General features: G+C 43.5%; 2 protein-coding genes across 2 annotated transcripts; one reads left to right on the top strand and one right to left on the bottom strand.

The window, feature by feature from the left end:
- Positions 1-246: 246 nt before the first annotated feature.
- On the bottom strand, positions 247-8,599 carry klhl36 (kelch-like family member 36). The gene is made up of 4 exons (XM_045227129.1): positions 7,803-8,599; positions 6,614-7,687; positions 1,319-1,476; positions 247-1,057 (listed from the first exon to the last, which is right to left on the bottom strand). Exons 1-4 carry the CDS (start codon positions 7,860-7,862, stop codon positions 550-552), a joined length of 1,800 nt encoding a protein of 599 aa, XP_045083064.1. The 5' UTR covers positions 7,863-8,599; the 3' UTR covers positions 247-549.
- A 397-nt stretch (positions 8,600-8,996) lies between these two features.
- Positions 8,997-15,087, top strand: LOC121531817 (coactosin-like protein). Its single transcript, XM_041837294.1, has 4 exons — positions 8,997-9,405; positions 9,905-9,987; positions 14,526-14,683; positions 14,930-15,087. Exons 1-4 carry the CDS (start codon positions 9,329-9,331, stop codon positions 15,038-15,040), a joined length of 429 nt encoding a protein of 142 aa, XP_041693228.1. The 5' UTR covers positions 8,997-9,328; the 3' UTR covers positions 15,041-15,087.
- The last annotated feature ends 6,782 nt before the right edge of the window (positions 15,088-21,869 follow it).

The following is a 21,869-nucleotide window of genomic DNA, read 5'->3' as shown; positions in this document are numbered from 1 at the left end:
CTCAACCTGATGTTAACAAGGACATATTACTATCCACCTCCTCATCAACATCAGCAGCATAAGCCTGCAAATGGTATTTACCTATAAAGTGAAACTATGATAAATGAAAATGTAGCACTGAAGGTAAATAATGGATGTTGTTTTTTTGCTGGCTTGATTTGAATAAATGTGCCAACACTGCCCTTTCTGCCTGATTCTGATGGAACTCAATATTACTTAATTCATAACTCAAACAAAACATTTAGGTTAAAACACATAGATGATGCTTTAATTGTAATACCAAGCACATCAAAGACAAACGTTTTCACAGTCCCCAGGGTTAGGCATGTTGGAAGCCTTCACAAACCAGCTGATACAGAACCAGTCCTATTGTGAGCTTTTGTGCTTTTAGAGATGATATAATACGTAATCCACTGACAGTTCCATTGGTAGTTACACAGCTCTTTTCACCCCCTCCATCCCCTGCAGTCCTCTGTCTCCTCTTTAGTTGGGGTGGGTGGGGTGATGCCTGCATTTTCCCTTGTTTCCTGCCCTCTTCCTGTCTGGACTTCAGGGCTGGGGTCTCACTGAGCACACACAGGCTGAAGCCCCTGCGATGCGTTTGGGCAGGTCTGGGCCCCGCACCCACTGGCCCTTGTCAGGGTCAAACACCTGTGTGGCCTGTGAGAACACCATGCTCTCCCAGCTGTAGCCCCCCAGCACATAGATCTTACCCCCCCAGACCCCACAGCCCGCCTCACTGTTAGGCTGGAGGAGGGAGGCTATACGGGTCCACTGTTCACTTTGGGGGTCAAATGCCTCCACCGCCAGGATGTCAAAGCGATCTATGCTCTCCTCGTGGTCATCACTGCCCCCGATTGCATAGATGAGGTGGTGAAGTGACGTCATGCAGTGCCACCCCCGTGCCGATGACATTGCCTGGCGCTCCACCCAGACGTCTCCTCCTCGGGGGTCGTAGCTCAACACGTCTCGCCGGTAAGGCCCGATCTGGTAGTCATGGCCACCTGAGATGTAGACCACTCCTTTATCAGATGTACCTGCATGGCCATATGTGAACCTGCAGAGACATGGAGAAGAGAGGGACAGGTGAGAGAAAGGGCTTTGATGTGAGCTGTGCCAGTCTGCCGGCTAAGAAGGCATAATAGTTATATTAGGTCTATTGCGAACCGTGACATAACATAGAGCTGTCCCTAGAGGCAGAGTGTTGTTCTCATTACTCTGTTGTCTTGCTGCTTAACAGGTGGAATTAATATCAGAGAGACAGGAGTTCAGGTAACCCTTTGGGAGACCATTATAGAGGAATAGTGTCAGTTCGCACCTGGGCAGTCCTGCGACGTATGTCCAGCAGTCGTTTGTAGGGCTGTACACCTCCACTGACGACAAAGCCCCGTTATCATTACGCCCTCCCACAGCGATCAGACACTCCCCAACGGCTCCCAGGTAGAAATCCACACGGCGCTGGTTCATTGGGGCACTCTAGAGTAAAGATGACACATAATTGGAGACATTTTGAAAATGTTAGGTTGGGTTTCAACAGAACTGGGATTTGAATGGAGATCTCAGAAAGTAACTACTTTTTAAAACCATTTGAATACAGATCTGAGAAAGCAACTACTTTTTAAAAGTATTTGAATACAGATCTCAGGAAGTGACTACTTTTCAGAAACTATTGGATTGGCTGCCTTCAACTAATGGCAGGGTTGTATCTGAAAGCTGTATCTGGAACTGCATGTTGAAGATAAAAATCGAAAGAATAAAACACAAATCTCCTATATTATTCCAATCTACCTGACAGTCATATTTGATCTAAACAAAACATTTCTATCTGAACATTCTGTAAAATGTCCATTCCCCTGAATGGCCATTTTCTCAGATGTACAGTGAGGGAAAAAAGTATTTGATCCCCTGTTGATTTTGTACGTTTGCCCACTGACAAAGACATGATCAGTCTATAATTTTAATGGTAGGTTTATTTCAACAGTGAGAGACAGAATAACAACAAAAAAATCCAGAAAAACGCATGTCAAAAATGTTATAAATTGATTTTCATTTTAATGAGGGAAATAAGTATTTGACCTCTCTGCAAAACATGACTTAGTACTTGGTGGCAAAACACTTGTTGGCAATCACAGAGGTCAGACGTTTCTTGTAGTTGGCCACCAGGTTTGCACACATCTCAGGAGGGATTTTGTCCCACTCCTCTTTGCAGATCTTCTCCAAGTCATTAAGGTTTCGAGGCTGACGTTTGGCAACTCGAACCTTCAGCTCCCTCCACAGATTTTCTATGGGATTAAGGTCTGGAGACTGGCTAGGCCACTCCAGGACCTTAATGTGCTTATTCTTGAGCCACTCCTTTGTTGCCTTGGCCGTGTGTTTTGGATCATTGTCATGCTGGAATACACATCCACAACCCATTTTCAACACCCTGGCTGAGGGAAGGTGGTTCTCACCCAAGATTTGACGGTACATGGCCCCGTCCATCGTCCCTTTGATGCGGTGAAGTTGTCCTGTCCCCTTAGCAGAAAAACACCCCCAAAGCATAATGTTTCCACCTCAAAGTTTGACGGTGGGGATGGTGTTCTTGAGGTCATAGGCAGCATTCCTCCTCCTCCAAACACGGCGAGTTGAGTTGATGGCAAAGAGCTCGATTTTGGTCTCATCTGACCACAACACTTTCACCCAGTTCTCCTCTGAATCATTCAGATGTTCATTGGCAAACTTCAGACGGGCCTGTATATGTGCTTTCTTGAGCAGGGGGACCTTGCGGGCGCTGCAGGATTTCAGTCCTTCACGGCGTAGTGTGTTACCAATTGTTTTCTTGGTGACTATGGTCCCAGATGCCTTGAGATCATTGACAAGATCCTCCCGTGTAGTTCTGGGCTGATTCCTCACCGTTCTCATGATCAATGCAACTCCACGAGGTGAGATCTTGCATGGAGCCCCAGGCCGAGGGAGATTGACAGTGCTTTTGTGTTTCTTCCATTTGCGAATAATCACACCAACTGTTGTCACCTTCTCAACAAGCTGCTTGGCGATGGTCTTGTAGCCCATTCCAGCCTTGTGTAGGTCTACAATCTTGTCCCTGACATCCTTGGAGAGCTCTTTGGTCTTGGCCATGGTGGAGAGTTTGGAATCTGATTGATTGATTGCTTCTGTGGACAGGTGTCTTTTAAACAGGTAACAAACTGAGATTAGGAGCACTCCCTTTAAGAGTGTGCTCCTAATCTCAGCTCGTTACCTGTATAAAAGACACCTGGGAGCCAGAAATCTTTCTGATTGAGAGGGGGTCAAATACTTATTTCCCTCATTAAAATGCAAATTAACTTATAACATTTTTGACATGCGTTTTTCTGGATTTTTTTGTTGTTATTCTGTCTCTCACTGTTCAAATAAACCTACCATTAAAATTATAGACTGATCATGTCTTTGTCAGTGGGCAAACGTACAAAATCAGCAGGGGATCAAATACTTTTTTCCCTCACTGTACATAATCAATCAAACAAAAACCAATTATGTTTTGTACAGATACAAAATAAATATGTTGTGATGCTCAACTACTGTATGAGTCTTTCAACATGCCACTGAAAAGGTGGAAAACTGCAATTCATTATATAATACCGCAGAGAAATTCAAAGCCGTTAGCAAACATTGCAAACAGCAAGTTGGATGCCTAGCAAAAACAACTTCGAAACTCTGTCCATTTGAGGGGAAGTGTTCTTGTTTCAAACACACTACATCTTTAAAAGGGATAGTTTACTCCATATACAAACTAACATGATTTTCCACCTTCTTTGGCTGTAGTTGATTCAAGACGGCAGTTTTTGGATATTTAGTTTCCTTTCGACACACAGCCATATTTTGTTACCGTTAGCATTCTCAGTAACACTTAACATTAAACTGTTCTTGTGCTTGTGTAATAAAACTGTAATTACTTTTGGATAAATGTTATTAGCATGTTGTTACATAATACTTTGGTAATTGCATTTTAATTGCATGGCAATGAGCTGACAGTTTTTGTAACTACTGTACACAAGTGGAATAGTCACTGTTCCTTACTACATATGTAATAACTCCATTATTATGCAATTATAAAGCAATTTACAAAGTCCTATGTAACAATGTTGCTATTGTAATAGTCAAAGTTACTACACATGTATAATAACTTGATGTAAAGTGTTACTGTATTACCTCTTCACTCATAATTAAAATATATTTGTTAGTCATTTTGTAAGCTGCAAAAGTGGTCTACTTTAATGTTGAGGTGATTCCATGTCCCTCAGGTATTTAATTATAGGCTATATTAAGATCCATATTTGAGAGCCCTCCAAACCATGTGCTAATGATAATATATTTAGACTAATTCAACAAACCAACTCGTTTTTTGGTTCTTCATAAAATATTTGGCAGCCATCAAATAAATATATTTTGGGTTTTCGAATAACTTGCATGTATTCAAACACCTTCAAATATTATTATTTGTTTTTCTGAGACCTGTATTTAAATATCAAAGAAAATGGCTGCTTTTTAGTTGAAACTCTATTTTAAAAAAGAGATATATATATATACACGACTACCTTGAGTATTTGAAAAGTTGGTATTTTCAAATAAACTACAAAATACAACTATTTTTTGCCCAGGTCTGGGTTGCACTCTGAAGTTAAGTTGGGTTGCACTGTGAGAGCAGGGCTTTACCACAGATGGAAGAAGGAGACAGATCTCCTCTCACAGGATGTATACATCTGAAGCATCTGTTTAGAACTTCTTCTCACCAGGAAGTCCAGTGGTGAGAAATGGGAGAAGATGGAGCTAGATGCAGCTTGGCCGACATTCTGCTAATGGTCTCATCGATGAAACATTTGATCTCAATAACATTTTCTGTTCCCCAAACTAGAATCTGTTACGAACAGAGCGCACTAAGTTTTGTATACTTGACTCTTTCTAAATGTTTCAAAAAATCGCATTGTTTAGGAGTGCAAGGGCGAATTGAGTTATTGCACACACACAATTCACACAGTAAGCATTCCCCAACAGAAATCAGTCAATTGAAATAAATTAATTAGGCCCTAATCTATGGATTTCACATGACTGGAAATACAGCTATGCATCTGTTGGTCACAGATACCTTTTTTAAAGGTAGGGCGTGTATCAGAAAGTCAGTATCTGGTGTGACCACCATTTGCCTCATGCAGCACGACACATCTCTGTCGCATAGAGTTGATCAGGCTGTTCATTGTGGCCTGTGGAATGTTGTCCAACTCCTCTTCAATGGCTGTCCGAATTTGCTGGATATTGATGGGAACTGGAACACGCTGTCGTACACATCAATCCAGAGCATTCCAAACATGCTCAATGGGTGACATATCTGGTGAGTATACAGGCCATGGAAGAACTGGGGCATTTTCAGCTTCCAGGAATTGTGTACAGATCCTTGCGACATGGGGCCATGTATTATCATGCTGAAACATGAGGTCATGGCAGTGAATGAATGGCACGACAATGGGCCTCAGGATTTTGTCACGGTATCTCTGCTCATTCAAATTGCCATCAATAAAATGCAATTGTGTTTGTTGTCCGTAGCTTATGCCTGCCCATACTAGAACCCCACTGCCACAATGAGGCACTCTGTTCACAACATTGACATCAGCAAACCACTCCCCCACACAACGCCATACACGCTGTCTGCCATCTGCCCGGTACAGTTGAAACCGGGATTCATCTGTGAAGAAGAGCACACTTCTCCAGCGTGCCAGTGGCCATCAAAGGTGAACATTTGCCCACTGAAGTCAGTTATGACGCCAACTGAAGTCAGGCCAAGACCCTGGTGAGGACGATGAGCACGCAGATGAGCTTCCCTGAGACGTTTTCTGACAGTTTTTGCAGAAATTCTTCGGTTGTGCAAACCCACAGTTTCATCAGCTGTCCGGGTGGCTGGTCTCAGACGATCCCGCAGGTGAAGAAGCGGGACATGGAGGTCCTGGGCTGGCGTGGTTACACGTGGTCTGCGGTTGTGAGGCTGGTTGGACGTACTGCTAAATTCTCTAAAACGACGTTGGAGGCGGCTTATGGTAGAGAAATTAACATTCAATTATTTTGCAACAGCTTTGGTGGACATTCCTACAGTCAGCATGCCTATTGCACGCTCCCTCAAAACATGAGACATCTGTGGCATTGTGTTATGCGACAAAACTGCACATTTTAGAGTGGCCTTTTATTGTTCCCAGCACAAGGTGCACAGGTGTAATGATCATGCTGTTTACTCAGCTTCTTGATAAACCACACCTGTCAGGTGGATGGATTATCTTGACAAAGGGGAAATGCTCACTAACAGGGATGTAAACAAATTTGTGCACAAACATTTAGAGAAATAAGCTGTTTGTGCATTTATAACATTTCTGGGATCTTTTATTTCAGCTCATGAACCATGGGACCAACACTTAACATGTTGCATTTATATTTTTGTTCAGTGTACATGCAAGAAGGCGCCAATAGGATCTCGCCAACTCGTGCTTGGCTCTGCCCACCTCCTTCCTTGTTCTGCCCACTATGCTTAATTTGCTCTAATTGGAAATGCAGATGAGATATTTTAGTTAGTTACCAGTATCTTTGGCTTTACCTTGATCCACTGGTTGTCGCGGGGGTTGTAGCGGTACAGCAGGTTGCTGGCAGCATCACCTCCATTATCTCGTGATGAGCTGCCTCCAGCGGTGAAGATGAACCCCCCCAGTACAGCGACACAGTGGTGGCTCCTCTGTGCCGGGATCTGGGTCTCCACCATCCACCCACCAGAGTCTCCATCCAACCAGCGAACATCTGCAGTCAGCTCCTCCCCGCGCTCTGACACCTCCCCACCCACCAGTAGGAGGCGCTCCTCCCCTCCCCGCAGCATGGTGCGGCCTGTCTGCAGCACGGGCTGGGCGCTGGCCCTGGTGTGGTAGTTCAGAGCCTCCTCCACCAGCACCTCACAGCCGGCCTCGGAGGGCAGCAGGGTCTGTACAGCCGGGAGGACGCGCCCCACCAGGTCACTGGCTGGCATTAGGGGGAAGCGTATGTTGGAGAGCAGCTGGTGGGCGTGTGCAGGGCGGTCAGGCATGTGGCTCAGCCACTGGAGAGCAGCCTGGAGCAGAGCCTGCTCATTCTCGTGCTGGACCTGCCCGCTGGCCAGGTATGAGCTGAGCTTGGGCAGCCGGACATCCCTCAGGAAGCCCGGGGTGAAGGACAGGGTTGCGAAGCGTTCCAGGATGAAGTGGTCGATGTAGGCGTCTAGTCTCTCCAGGCTGTAGAGCAGAGCCAGCTCCTGCAGGTAGAGGTAGTTCTCCTCACTCACCTCCTTCTCTAGGTACTGGCAGCAGAAGTCCACTGCCCTCCACACCTGCAGCAGGTGGGCCGTCTCCAGAACATAGTCAATGTTCCCTCCATCCAGCGGCAGCTCCCCACTGTAGAGGAAGTCCACCACAGCCTTAAGGCCGATGTAGGAGGCCCCCACCAGCTCCACCTCTGCCTGACGCTCCTCCCTCATGCCCAGGGTGAACATGGCCTGGAAGTAAGGGCTGGAGACGGCCAGCAGGGCGCGATGGGCTGGGATACGCTGCTCATCAGCCACCAGCACCATGTCACACAGCTGGCCGTGCTGACGCTGCTCATTCAGACCCTGCAGGAGGAAGTCAGCCTGCTCCGCCCAACGATACACCTGAGACACAGAGCAACAGGTAATATTAAACAAAAAGTTATACTTACTTGAAGGAAGTTGGTCAGTTAAGACAAAACTAACACTGTAGCTAGATAGGTCACATGATGCAACTAACCTTGGATGACTCAATTATCTGTTGAGGCCGTGAAACACGGCTTTGTCTTCCATTATCCATTGTGTTCTCTCAATCCAACACTATCTGAAAGACAGTGAAATTTGATGACGAATCGATATAATTCAGAGAAACCACAAGTGGCGTCACATAACTTGGACAACAGACTAACTTTCGGGTTGCTTGTCAAGAAAATTAGACTGACATCATGCCACAAGGTATCACCTCACTTTGGCGTCTCAGGGGAGGACGCTGGGAGATGTTGGCTTCTTGTTACATTGTAGCAGCTTTTCAACAGCAACTTTGAGATCCAACAGTAGGCTATATGTAAGCAAGCAACGATCTACACGAGACGGTCTTATGTTCGACAACAAAATTTACCGAGCGAGAATAAAACAACAGTGTTTAAATATTGCACAGCATCACCCGTTGTTACAGCTTGCTTGAATCAAAAGCTGTTTTAAAATGTATTATTTAGTTGTTTAGTCGCAGCCATGATCTCATCCAGGAAGTAGCCGTAGACTGTCTGTGAATCTAACCAATCACAGGGCGAGTGCATGGGGCCCACTTACCATGCACTGCTGAAAACGTAAAGCTATTGAACGCAGATTTAAAAGGTTAGTTTGCGCATTGCACTGCTAAAAGTGTTTATCCCCGCAGTCAAATCCCTCAGTGTAGAAACGTTTAGTTTAGATGCACCATTTTGATGCCTTTTCCAACTTGTCCTTATGTGACAAGTGATTTTATTCTATATGTTGTGGGCTCATCAATTCATGGAGGGATTTGGTCATGCGGGTCCATTCTGGGGGTCTAGGGTGTAACCCAGGTCCTTGAGAATAGCAGATTTATATGAGACAGCCATTGTAAAATGACTGTCTAACGAGCCTATCACGCGCACACACACACTCACTCTCTCTCTCTCTCTCTCTCCCCCTCTTTGTCCCTCATATAGCTTGAAAGAAATTACGTCTATCTCTGTGTGTTCTAGGCCTACTATGGTTTATTATTTTATTATATAATTTTATTTAATTACATTTAATTAAATGTATTATCGGAACGTTTAATTTTGGTTATTGATTGTGGCGCTGTTTGCAGCAGGCTATTGTTCTCATGCATCAATCACATTAACAGACCACAAGATGGCAGGATAGCGCAGTAAAACGGCAACAATAGAAAGGGTGGATTTATTTGACTGAATCTCTCAGTTGACCATTGGGAGGAGGTGAATCCTGCGTCTGGGGACTTCGCCGCTCTAGTACGGCAACCTGATTGACAAACATCACCAACGCCCATAAACTGGATATAGGAATGAGTCGAGTCGTGAAAAGAGTCTATTTCTTAGATAATTGAGAAAAGATACACCCTTTTCTGCGCACTCCTCGTGTAATAGCGCTTGTTCGACTGTTCAATAGGGACGAGTGATTTCAGACTATTGAACTCTCGTTCTGCTCCTTTTGGATTTTGGATTGTTCTTTTCGCCGTGTGCTTTCTTTCATCTCTAGGCTACTGTCCATTTGCGTCCATCCAAAATGGCAACAAGAATCGATAAAGAGGCTTGCAGGGAAGCTTATAACCTCGTCAGAGACGATAACACGGAGATAAACTGGTGAGTGTGTTTAAATTAGTTGTGCATAGGCAATTGTGGGCATCTGAGATTTTACACAGCATCCTAAGAATGTAGTTGAGTCTGCATTTATAAAATCCACAGCAATGGGTGGATGATCAGTGTGCACTTATCATTCATTTACCTAGTGTTTCATTTGAATCATTGTTTCTCTCCTCCCTAAAAAATATCTCTCTTAGTCATGCCCCGGTACCCTGAATTATTAGACTAACTTCCTTTGTCTATCCAAGAGGTACAGTGATAGTGACCCGCATTTGACACATCGGTTTTTGAATGAATAGCCTACTTTAGCCTGGTCACTACATTGTAGTCGCATCCGATAGATGTCTGATGATGGACGTGGACACGCATTAGTGGAGTAGAGTGGCATGGAGGATCACTGATCTTTTTGACAGACAGGGCCCAAATATTCAATTTGACATGGCTGTAAGGTCAGTGCATTTTAATTATTTAATGTATTGTGCATTTTATGTTGTTTTAGGGCAGCGTTTAAATATGAGGGCCATATGATTGTGCCGGCGGGCCAGGGGACAGATTATGAAGAATTCAAGAGTCAGTGCACAGGTAAGGCCAGGATTTCATTCATTTTTGTGCCTATGCGGTTATTTCAAATTGACCACAATGTTCCTGCATAATGGCAACAGCGCTGTAATACAGACCACACACAACATTTTAACGACTTTTACGGGCTACACGCTTCAGCACTCGCGGTCCTGTTCTGTGAGCTTGTGTGGCCTACCACTTTGCGGCTGGGCAGTTGTTGCTCCTAGACGTTTCCACTTCACAATAACAGCACTTACAGTTGATTGGGGCAGCTCTAGCAGGGCAGAAATTTGACAAACTGACTTGTTGGAAAGGTGGCATCCTATGACGGTGCCACGTTGAAAGTCACTGAGCTCTTCAGTAAGGCCATTCTACTGCCAATGTTTGTCTATGGAGATTGCATGGCTGTGTGCTCGATTTATACACCTGTCAGCAACGGGTGTGGCTGAAATAGCCAAATCCACTAATTTGAAGGGGTGTCCACATACTTTTATGTGTGTATATATAGTGTACGTTCAGCCTCTTCCGAATTGAAGAAAAATTCGCAGGAGGGTGTTTCCGTTTATTAATTAATTTTTTTTGGGGGGGAAGTCTGGCTTCCCTTGGCACCCATGATTACACGCCACTGCAGTAGGCTAGTAGGCTACTGGGTCGTCACTAGTTAACACATCCACAAAGTCATATTTATGGCTAAACCCAGCCTATTTCTACAATTTCTGTTTTTAAAATCTGATTTTAACCCTAACCACACTGATAACCTTTTGCCTAACCTTAAATTAGGCTATGACCAGAAAGCTAACCTTTGTTTTCATTAATTTTTACAATAGGCCTATAGCCAATTGTGACTTTCTGGCTGTGGTAACTAGTGACAACCGAAGGACTGAGATCCCAAAGACAGTAGGCCTACAGTATGAAGATAGGCAGAAACTGCTTCTCCAATAAAATCCTCGATCACACTTGTAGGCGATGTCATGGCGACGTTGGCTACTAAGCTCATGGGCAGAAACATCATCGGGTCTAACGGTTGTCTCGCACGCACCGAACTGCGCATGCGCTCCTTCGATATAACATTTTTGTTTTACGAAAATGAAAACGTGTCAGTTTGTCACTTTCACGAGGTTGGAGTAATAACATCTTCAACTACTTAAAATATTGGCTCGAATCTAGGTTGTGCCTTTAGATTTCGAGAAAATTAACAATAAGGAAGACTTGTTTTCACTTCTCTCATTGACTTCTCAAACCACAAACCCCAAACCCCGGCCTGGTGTCCTTGGTCTGTTCCCGGAATCTGTCCCGTGACTTCATATGGAGGTAGGCCTTTCTTAGTTCTTAAAAAGTGTGTAGGCCTATAAGTTTATATCAATAATATTGAAGTTGTTCCATCTGTTTCTTCTGCGCAGCGCAGTGTCTTATTCTAGTCAGGACATAGTGCAAAATGTGTCCATTCCCACGGGGGCCAGTATGAAAAAAATAAAAAAAAGTATGTATGCACTCACTAACTGTAAGTCTCTCTGGATAAGAGCGTCTGCTAAATGACTAAAATGTAAAAATGAGCAAATCATGCTGTCAACACCCTCCCCTCACACACTCTCATCCCCCTAATAAGATATGGTCTTTGCTATATGGGATCCTTGGGACGTCCATACCTCATTGAAGTTTAAATGTAAATTGATAAGGGTTAAGGTTTGGGTTATGGTTAAGGTAAGGGTAGGGTAGGGTTTAGGGTATGGATGTCCTAAGGATTCCAGATAGCACTAATCAATAAGATACTGAAGTGTTGGGCGTGGCGTGTAAAAACTCCAGTGCTGTTGCACGCCTGTATTGCCCCAGGCTGTAGTTTTGTTTCAGGGTTTACATTCCAGTGATGAAATACTAATTTATTACAATCTAGGCCTATTACTGATTTTATTATATTATTTAAATAGGACTGATGTATTACTATACTAACTACCCAAATAGTAGGCCTACACCTCGCTGTCCATCCTGGTCTCAGAGCATTTCGTATTATTCTGTATAAGTAAATACGGACACTCCATTTAGTATATGTTACATTTCGTATGGTTTGTATTAATTAGTGGATGTATATTATCCATTTCGTATGATATGTTATGAATTACAGTTTGTATGATACGTTACAAATTTTCTAAATGTACAATATGTTATGAATTTTCAAAAGGTATGATATGTTACTAATTCCAATTAGTTGTGGCTAACATTGGCTGGGTGGCTAACGTTAGGTAGCTGGCTAAAGTTAGCTAGGCTAGGGGTTAGGATTAAGGTTAGGTTAAGGTTAGGGTTAGAGGAAGGGTTAGTTAAAAGGGTTAACATTAGGGGAAGGGTTAGCTAACATGCTAACTAGTTGCAAAGTAGTAAATAGTTGAAAAGTTGCTAAAATTCTAAAGTTGTCCGTGATGAGATTCGAACACGCAACCTTTGGGTTGCCAGACGTTCGCGTTCCACCCACCCTCCTTTTGTGGTTGCCTTAAAGATGCACTATGCAGAAATCTCTCCGCCATTTCCTGGTTACTAAAATTCTGATAGTTCGCCCAATTTTAGTTTATGTGACAAAACCGCAACTATAGTGTAGAGAATCTATAGTGTTTACTATCTAAACCGCTCTGAAATATATTTGCCATTTGAAGCTGTAAAAGCCGCAAAAACGAAACTTAAGAACGGGAAGCATAGAAATAATGCACATAGAAGAGATCTACCGCTTCTTAGACTTGCTTTCAATGAGAATGAAAGATTTATAATATCTCACATTTCTATGTGAATTTGGTTGGGTCGCCCAAAAAGTAAGTAACCTTCTGTTTTATGTAACCATACCAAACGTAATTTATCATAATAATTTGAGTGTCCCTGATTTACATTTACCATGTTACCTCTAGTGTAGGAGACCAGGCTTGGTTGTCCCATACTACCATAGTCTCTCATCACTCTGAACCTTGTCTTTGCCCAATGGATATTGTTGCTCTAATCTAACTGTATAAAACGTGTCATACATTCTGATGAATCTGCTTTAACAGAAACTGTGAAAGTCTCATCCTGTCTTTGAGGGCTTGACCACAGACTGTTGCACTAAGAAGGTGAACATTGCATCATGTTGTTTAGATAGACTGAGTGTTCTAAAGGAATCACCTGTCTTATCAACTAAAGGTCTAAACTCAAGCATTCTATTTGTCTTTTTGCTGCATCATCATAGTCTCAGTAGTGCAGCTGTTTTCTGGACCCTTGTCATGACAGCTTTGTCAGCACAACTAAAAGGGAAGGCTTTAGAGGGAAGAGATTTTGAGCTTAGTCTGATACACCAGGAAGTTTACGACAGGGGAAGTCAGGCTTGGTACTCAACACTTTTATATGCTTATTCATTACTTGTCCGCCTTACGCGCTTCCACAATGTGACAAATATAGAAACAAGCACAAAAAAAGTTTATTTTTATTTAAGTGCTAGAAACATTGGTCATTATACAGAGAAACAGTATAGGCCTTTGTGTGGTCTGGTGGATATCACAGTTCATTCAGGTGACATGTAGGGGACTCCTGTATGGGGAGGTGTTGAAACTAGCGATGGCCTTTGACACCATGCTGATAAGTTTTAACACTGATTCTTGTTAATGCACAATAGAGCTTTTAGTCTGATAGACGTGTGCTGCTTCTGAAGCTTTGCCAGGAAAGTCTCTATCAGTAAGGCACAGATAAACACAGATATCATGCCTAGATTGTGCCAATCAGTGCATTATTAAGGGTAATGAAGGGACAGGGCCTGGTCCAGAGCAGACTCAACCCAGAATCACTGCCTCCCCAGTCCCCTCGGTATTGCTCACAACTCCAGCCTCTTTGATTGAACCTGTTGACCTGAATACCTTCCCCTTTTTCTCGTACTTACAGATTTACCCCACTTTTGGTATTTGGCAGTGTCGCCATAATAAGCCAATATTCCCTGCCTGTGTTCATACTTCTTACAGCAGCATAGAAACACTCTCACAAAGCTCAATCAACTCGCAGTACACAGGAATCAGGCCTTGCCAATTGCTGGCTCAAACATGGTGACAAATCCATTTATTTAACAACTATACCATAATTACCTGTCATGTGACAGCTGGGAATGGAAATGGTCTGCGGTGTCATCAGCCTCTGCAGGTTTCTGCCTGTCTGATGGTCAGTCTCATCTCTGACTGACTGCTGCTGTCTCATCTCTCTCCCTCTCTCTCTCTCTCTCTCTCTCTCTCTCTCTCTCGCTCGCTCTCTCTGTGTGCCTCTCTCTCTCTACTCTCTGTGCCTCTCTCTCTCTCTCTCTCTCTCTCTCTCTCATCTCTCTCCCTCTCTCTCTCTCTCTCTCTCTCTCCCTCTCTCTCTCTCTCTCTCTCTCTCTCTCTCTCTCTCTCTCTCTCTCTCTCTCTCTCTCTCTCTCTCTCTCGCTCGCTCTCTCTGTGTGCCTCTCTCTCTCACTCTCTGTGCCTCTCTCTCTCTCTCTCTCTCTCTCTCTCTCTCTCTCTCTCTCTCTCTCTCTCTCTCTCTCTCTCTCTCTGTGTGCCTCTCTCTCTCTAACTCTCTCTCAGATGATGTGCGTCTCTTTGGCTTTGTGCGGATCACAACGGGTGATGCCATGAGCAAGCGGGCCAAGTTCACCCTCATCACCTGGATAGGGGAAAATGTGAGCGGCCTGCAGCGTGCCAAGATCAGCACTGACAAGACACTGGTGAAAGATATTGTCCAGGTTAGTGACTCTCTGTTCTCACCCATACTCACATGCTTTTTTAAAACAAATACTACAGACAAACAAATGTTTTCATAAATGTGCTGTTAAAATACAATACAGTAAATTGAATGGCAAATAAAGTACAACACAATTTGGCTGTGCCATCTCTCTAGCTTCTTTTGTCTTCCTTGTCCAACACTCTCTCACACATTCCTTTTTCTGTCACCTTCTCCCCCTCTCCTCTCCTCTGTTTGTCTCCTGCAGAACTTTGCCAAGGAGTTCATGATCAGTGATGCTCGTGAGCTAGAGGAGGACTACATTCGCACTGAGCTGAAGAAGGCAGGCGGGGCGAACTATGACGCCCAGGGAGAGTAAAGCAAAGTCCACCAGGGCGGGGCAGGGGAGGGGCTGCTACCTTTTGGGGGAGGGAGGGGTCTTCATGCCTGGATGAGAGAGAGAGGGGGGATATACACACATGCACAAACATGCACACACAGATAAACACATCAACACAACAGCAACACAAAAACTCTCACAAAAAAGCACATTGAGACACACTCAGACATATGCCTACAGTCCTATCCTCAGCCCTCTTACCAGTCAGGTCATGGTTGATTATCTACTGTACTGTGCATCATCTCACTCTCATCTCAGCTAAGGCGCAACATTTAGAACTATCTCAATCTGGGGTGCTGTGTTTGTGTTACAACTGGAAAAGACACGTTACTGTACTGTATGGCAGAATGGCAGAAGGATTCTCTTTGTCTCTATATGATTGGACTTATCATCATTGTGCTTTTACTGTATCTTCCTCTGTGGTTGTAGTCCAAACATGCATCATTGGTCAATAATGTGGTCCTCTGTAGCTCAATTGGTAGAGCATGGCGCTTGTAACGCCAGGGTAGTGGGTTCGATCCCCGGGACCACCCATACGTAAAAATGTATGCACACATGACTGTAAGTCGCTTTGGATAAAAGCGTCTGCTAAATGGCATATTATTATTATTATTATTATAGAGGTCTTTCCTGCCCAACGGTCTCGTCTCCCAATCCACCCCCAAGTTATACACCACTGTGTTTACTGCCTTAATCTCACATGGAGAGAGGGGCATAATGGTAGTTGTGTGTGTTTGTGGACACTACACTGTTATTGGCTATCCTCCACTCATGGGGGTGGGACTAAGATTTGCCTATGGAACACAAACCAATAGGGCAGGGCTGTAGCACTGTCAGTCGGCCCAACCCAGGAGCAGCCATTTCTCTGGTGTAGCCTCTTTTTATTTGGATTAAACCCCCAAAATTAATGTTTTTATTTTATTTTGTTTAAGAGTTTAACCTTTGATTTATTCTTGAGAGCAATGTTATGTAGGAGATTCGAGGAGACAGTTAAAAACTGAACTGGGCACACGATCAATCATTTCAGAATAAAACAGTTGTTTTTTTCAAGCTTGTTGGTCTCTTTGTTTGTATCTAAAGCGCTCATTGACATGGAAAGGAGGGCTGGTTGATGTGAGAATAAGGTAAATTAGTTTTGTGGTGGTGAGGTAATGGGAGCCCTTCGCATCGTGCCACCCTAGTCTAGAGTACACATAGTAACTGTCTCTGGGGGGCTTATGGGAGTAGCATGTGTTGTCATGGTCACTACTGTCAGGCTCAGCCAATCACATTCTCAGGGGGAGCTTTTCTGTTCTAAAGCTTGTCAATAAGAACCCCTCCCTGCTCAATCCCTCTGTTGGCTAACCCCTCTTCTCTCCTCTCTCCAACCATTTTCTATTTGCCCCTATTCTCCCTCACCTCCCCCATCTCATACCCCCTTTTCCCCTCCGCCGGTAGTTTTGTTCAACAGATGTGAACTCGACTGCCTAATTACTTAATCTAGTAATCTATAAGCCTCTAGCAGTCTGCTTTTATGACTCATAGTTTAGTTCAGTTTGTAGTGGGTAAGAGAATGATAAAACAGATTTCTTAATCCTATGTGTAATTTGAATGCTAATGTTTGTTTGTGTAGTTTGAATATGAACGAGTGTTGAATGTTGTTTATATTAGGTCAATCAATAGCCTCCAGCAGTGCTGGTTCAGGTCCAGACATGGGGGCTGAGTGGTGAAGGGAGAGGGAGAGCAGAGGACTGAGAGACTGGTTACAGTGTTCTGGATGAGGCTGTACTAGTCAGGTGAAGATTCATGGCTCAGTATTAAGTCACAGTAAGGACTACAGCCTCCAGTAATTGAGGATGCAGGGTGAGATCAAATCTTTAAGCTTATTGTGATGTTTGTATGTGTGTGTGTGTGTGCTCTGTGTGGGTAATCTGGTGTGGGATGTACTGTGTGAGTATGTGACTTAGCCCAGTTGGAGCTGAGTGGAGGATGGGTGAGACAGGTGTTGTGTGGTGTCTTAGGGGACCATATTAATTAGATTAAAGACTTTAGGGGGTTAATTTGCATCCTTGTCACACCGGTGGACAGACTGCTTTCTGACTTTTTACCCTGAGACGATCATACTCACAGGCAAATAGGCACTCACAGACTTATCTGCTAGCCCGTTTACAGTATCATTAAGGTGTGCACGTTCTGACAGCTCCACAGCAAGGCCAAAGGTAAAGCCAGCTTTTCTCCCTTGTGCTGTGGGAGTGTGTAACTATACAGCACTTGAGTGTAAGCTTGAGGGAGAAAGAGAGGGAGGGTGTAAGTACAGTGGGGGAAAAAAGTATTTAGTCAGCCACCAATTGTGCAAGTTCTCCCACTTAAAAAGATGAGAGAGGCCTGTAATTTTCATCATAGGTACACGTCAACTATGACAGTCAAATTGAGAGAAAAAAAATTCAGAAAATCACATTGTAGGATTTTTAATGAATTTATTTGCAAATTATGGTGGAAAATAAGTATTTGGTCACCTACAAACAATCAATATTTCTGGCTCTCACAGACCTGTAACTTCTTCTTTAAGAGGCTCCTCTGTCCTCCACTCGTTACCTGTATTAATGGCACCTGTTTGAACTTGTTATCAGTATAAAAGACACCTGTCCACAACCTCAAACAGTCACACTTCAAACTCCACTATGGCCAAGACCAAAGAGCTGTCAAAGGACACCAGAAACAAAATTGTAGACCTGCACCAGGCTGGGAAGACTGAATCTGCAATAGGTAAGCAGCTTGGTTTGAAGAAATCAACTGTGGGAGCAATTATTAGGAAATGGAAGACATACAAGACCACTGATAATCTCCCTCGATCTGGGGCTCCACGCAAGATCTCACCCTGTGGGGTCAAAATGATCACAAGAACGGTGAGCAAAAATCCCAGAACCACACGGGGGGACCTAGTGAATGACCTGCAGAGAGCTGGGACCAAAGTAACAAAGCCTACCATCAGTAACACACTACGCCGCCAGGGACTCAAATCCTGCAGTGCAAGACATGTCCCCCTGCTTAAGCCAGTACATGTCCAGGCCTGTCTGAAGTTTGCTAGTGTGCATTTGGATTATCCAGAAGAGGATTGGGAGAATGTCATATGGTCAGATGAAACCAAAATAGAACTTTTTGGTAGAAACTCAACTCGTCGTGTTTGGAGGACAAAGAATGCTGAGTTGCATCCAAAGAACACCATACCTACTGTGAAGCATGGGGGTGGAAACATCATGCTTTGGGGCTGTTTTTCTGCAAAGGGACCAGGACGACTGATCCGTGTAAAGGAAAGAATGAATGGGGCCATGTATCGTGAGATTTTGAGTGAAAACCTCCTTCCATCAGCAAGGGCATTGAAGATGAAACGTGGCTGGGTCTTTCAGCATGACAATGATCCCAAACACACCGCCCGGGCAACGAAGGAGTGGCTTCGTAAGAAGCATTTCAAGGTCCTGGAGTGGCCTAGCCAGTCTCCAGATCTCAACCCCATAGAACATCTTTGGAGGGAGTTGAAAGTCCATGTTGCCCAGCGACAGCCCCAAAACATCACTGCTCTAGAGGAGATCTGCATGGAGGAATGGGCCAAAATACCAGCAACAGTGTGTGAAAACCTTGTGAAGACTTACAGAAAACGTTTGACCTGTGTCATTGCCAACAAAGGGTATATAACAAAGTATTGAGAAACTTTTGTTATTGACCAAATACTTATTTTCCACCATAATTTGCAAATAAATTCATAAAAAATCCTACAATGTGATTTTCTGGATTTTATTTTCTCATTTTGTCTGTCATAGTTGACGTGTACCTATGATGAAAATTACAGGCCTCTCTCATCTTTTTAAGTGGGAGAACTTGCACAATTGGTGGCTGACTAAATACTTTTTTCCCCCACTGTACATGTGTATTACAGTGAGGGAGAGTTGCTTAAGAAGTGAGTATGTGAGTTCTAGGAGTGTTGTTCTCTCTGGGATTCACAAGGGAGTTCCTGCAAGTAAGACTCAGCTCCTTCCTGGATTCCAGAGGCCTCCCATATCCAGCATATTTCATATCCCACAGATCACTGCAGAGTCATGTGTGTGTCTACGTCAGTGAGTGTTTGAATGCCTGTGCGATCCATCTTATCCCAGCAATGTTCTTCCACTTTGACAGGGAGGCTTTTTCTGTTGTTCTTTTGTTTGGCAAAATGTATAATTCAAACCAGATATCACATTTGACAGAAAGACCAAGAGATATAAAGAGTATGGAGTCTGTTGGAACATCTTGCCAATATCACTGAAATGTCATTGAACTGTATTATTCACCGCAGCAGTTGACATTATCAGTGTCCCTCCCTGGATTCAAAGAAAAATGACAGCCCCCAGTCACTTTCCCAAATATCACAACATGGGCTAACAAAGTGACTAGCATGGCTGGATTGTGTACTTAAGGGATATTTAACCAACCCCTCGCTGTGCAGATGAGCTCATCACTTTCTTCTATCATGTCCCCTGAGGTGCGAGAGGGGGAAGGGGAGTGAGCGGGAGTGGTGGGCTCAGAATAGGGAATAGGGTTCATTGGGACTGATGGGGTTATTTTGGTTGGGGAGGGGAAAGAGTTTAGGGAGGGGAGATATTGGGGCGAGCAAGGGGGGCCCTTTCTGCCAGTGTGAATGGGAGAGGGAATGTGAGTGTGAATGGGTCACATCTCAATGCTCTTGTGTGCCACTCCAGCATTGGCACAGAGCAGCCATTGTCAGGGCCTAACGAGCTGAGCTGCACTCCATCCACTCCATCCAAATTGATGCATCTATCTGTCTCCTCAGTGCAGTGACTGCACTGGCTGTCGGTCCACTCAGGTTACTGTCCACCAGATCAAATCCTCCCCTATCTCTGTCATCCCTGTCATATGAACACTCAAATGACTCAATTTGGGAAATGATGAAAGCAGTTATTTTCCACAATAAAAAATATTATAGTCAATCAGATGATCTGTCATCATGGCCAATGAAATGAGGAATATGATCGAGTAGTTTAATTTTCTTAGAAAAATGTGGGACAGTTTCTCAACTGTTGCCTGGTTACATAATTGTATGTCCTGAGGGGATGTGATCAAATGGTGGTTGTATTTAGATTTACACTGACCTAACATACTAACTAACAACACCCAATGGGTGAGTGTAAGATGCTTTTCATTGGTGTACAGTGTATTTTGGGTTAAGGAAAGGCCCTAATCTGCCTATGTGCTTCAGAAAGAAGAAAATTATTGGATCCTGTTTCAAAGGTCATCACAAGGAGCTTACATGAAGACAGAAACAGAAGAGGAAGTGATGAAGATGGAGTAGAGTTTGACAATCTGATTCAGAACGGACTCTTCTTCATAGAAACCCCTCAGAATGTCACGTTGTCTTCTAGATAAAGATGATACACCTGAGGCAATACATGTGCTCTCTTTTTTTCTTTTTTTCTCCCTCTCATACTCACTTGCCAATATGTCCAGCTTCTCTTTCTTGCTGGATTCACTATTTAATTAAACTAATATTCAACTCCTCTGCATGGATCAATGACCCCAGTAAAATAGTTATTAATTTATTGATCCTGTTCAAGTTGCACAGAGACTAATAAAATATGAAACACGGTCGGTAGACAGAGGTTATAAAGAAAGGTCATCTCCCTCTAAGTGGCTATAGCATGACTCTATAGTACTAGCCTATGTAATAGCACTGTAAATCACCAATGGGTCAACATGGTAACTATTTAGAACAGACATCTATGTATCTTCTGGCTTTTTCAGAGGCAACACTTCAATATTATTGACCATTGGAAAAATACCATTATACCTGTCTATAGCTAGATATACAGCTAATTGCACAGACTGACGTTGCATTAGATATAACATTTAAAACGTTCTGCATTAGGGAGTGTGGCATTTACAAGTCTGATGAATTTGTCAGTAACATTCAAGGTCAACCCAGGACATTGTAAAAAACAGAAGAGCCAAATGAACTTCACAAACACAAATGAGAATGAGGAAGTGGTCTGTGCCAGCACAGCAGCTTAAAGGGATACTTCGGGATTTTGGCAATTAATCCCTTTATCTACTAGAGTCAGATTAATTCATGGTTACCGTTTATATGTCTCTGCATCCAGTATGAAGGAAGTTAGAGGTAGTTTCGCGAGCCAATGTTAACTAGCGTTAGCGCAATGACTGGAAGTCTATGGTATCTACTAGCGTGCTAGCAGTTACCATAGACTTCCAGTCATTGCACTAACGTTAGTTAGCAATTGCGCTAACGCTAGTTACCAACTTCGTTTTTTTCAGCAATAGAGTGCCAAACTGTGCACATTAGCCTACAGATGACTTGTGTGTATTGCAAAGGTATACTAACCAAAATAATTGCTGCTTTGGGTCAGTACTGACAATAAACTGAAGAACAATCTGAGTGTCTAAGCAGGTCATACACTTAATTTATCCTATGATACAATAAATATCCAATGCTTTAAAATAAGTTACCTGTGATTCAAAGCCTTATGAATTGCATATGTACACCAATGTCCCCAGGCTTTGGCGATTCAAGGTGGTTGTGTGCACTTATGTTCTTCAACTTGATTGTGTGTTTGATAGTGATGTTATACAGTATGTTCAATAATTAACAGTGCCCTAGGGCGATTAGTCTGTACCCCATGCTATGAACTCCAAACAAGAGCACAGAGTTTTCAGATTTTTTTTACCCCAACAAAAATAGTGAGCGATACTATTATTATAATGTACAGGTAACTGCCAAAATAAAGGAAACACCAACATAAAGTGTCTTAATAGGGAATTGGGC

Source organism: Coregonus clupeaformis, chromosome 19 (assembly GCF_020615455.1).
Source record: "Coregonus clupeaformis isolate EN_2021a chromosome 19, ASM2061545v1, whole genome shotgun sequence".
Classification (NCBI taxonomy): domain Eukaryota; kingdom Metazoa; phylum Chordata; class Actinopteri; order Salmoniformes; family Salmonidae; genus Coregonus; species Coregonus clupeaformis.
This window is presented reverse-complemented; position numbering and strand designations above follow the sequence as displayed.

What these genes read in the sequence shown, in the direction of transcription:
- klhl36 (XM_045227129.1), bottom strand. Translation starts at nt 7,862, where the DNA reads ATGGATAATGGAAGACAAAGCCGTGTTTCACGGCCTCAACAGATAATT. An exon ending in AGATAATTGAGTCATCCAAG is followed by an intron (nt 7,688 to 7,802) that starts GTTAGTTGCATC and finishes TCTGTGTCTCAG; the next exon opens with GTGTATCGTTGGGCGGAGCA. An exon ending in TACGTCGCAGGACTGCCCAG is followed by an intron (nt 1,058 to 1,318) that starts GTGCGAACTGAC and finishes ATGTCTCTGCAG; the next exon opens with GTTCACATATGGCCATGCAG.
- LOC121531817 (XM_041837294.1), top strand. Translation starts at nt 9,329, where the DNA reads ATGGCAACAAGAATCGATAAAGAGGCTTGCAGGGAAGCTTATAACCTC. An exon ending in GATAACACGGAGATAAACTG is followed by an intron (nt 9,406 to 9,904) that starts GTGAGTGTGTTT and finishes ATGTTGTTTTAG; the next exon opens with GGCAGCGTTTAAATATGAGG. An exon ending in TGGTGAAAGATATTGTCCAG is followed by an intron (nt 14,684 to 14,929) that starts GTTAGTGACTCT and finishes TGTCTCCTGCAG; the next exon opens with AACTTTGCCAAGGAGTTCAT.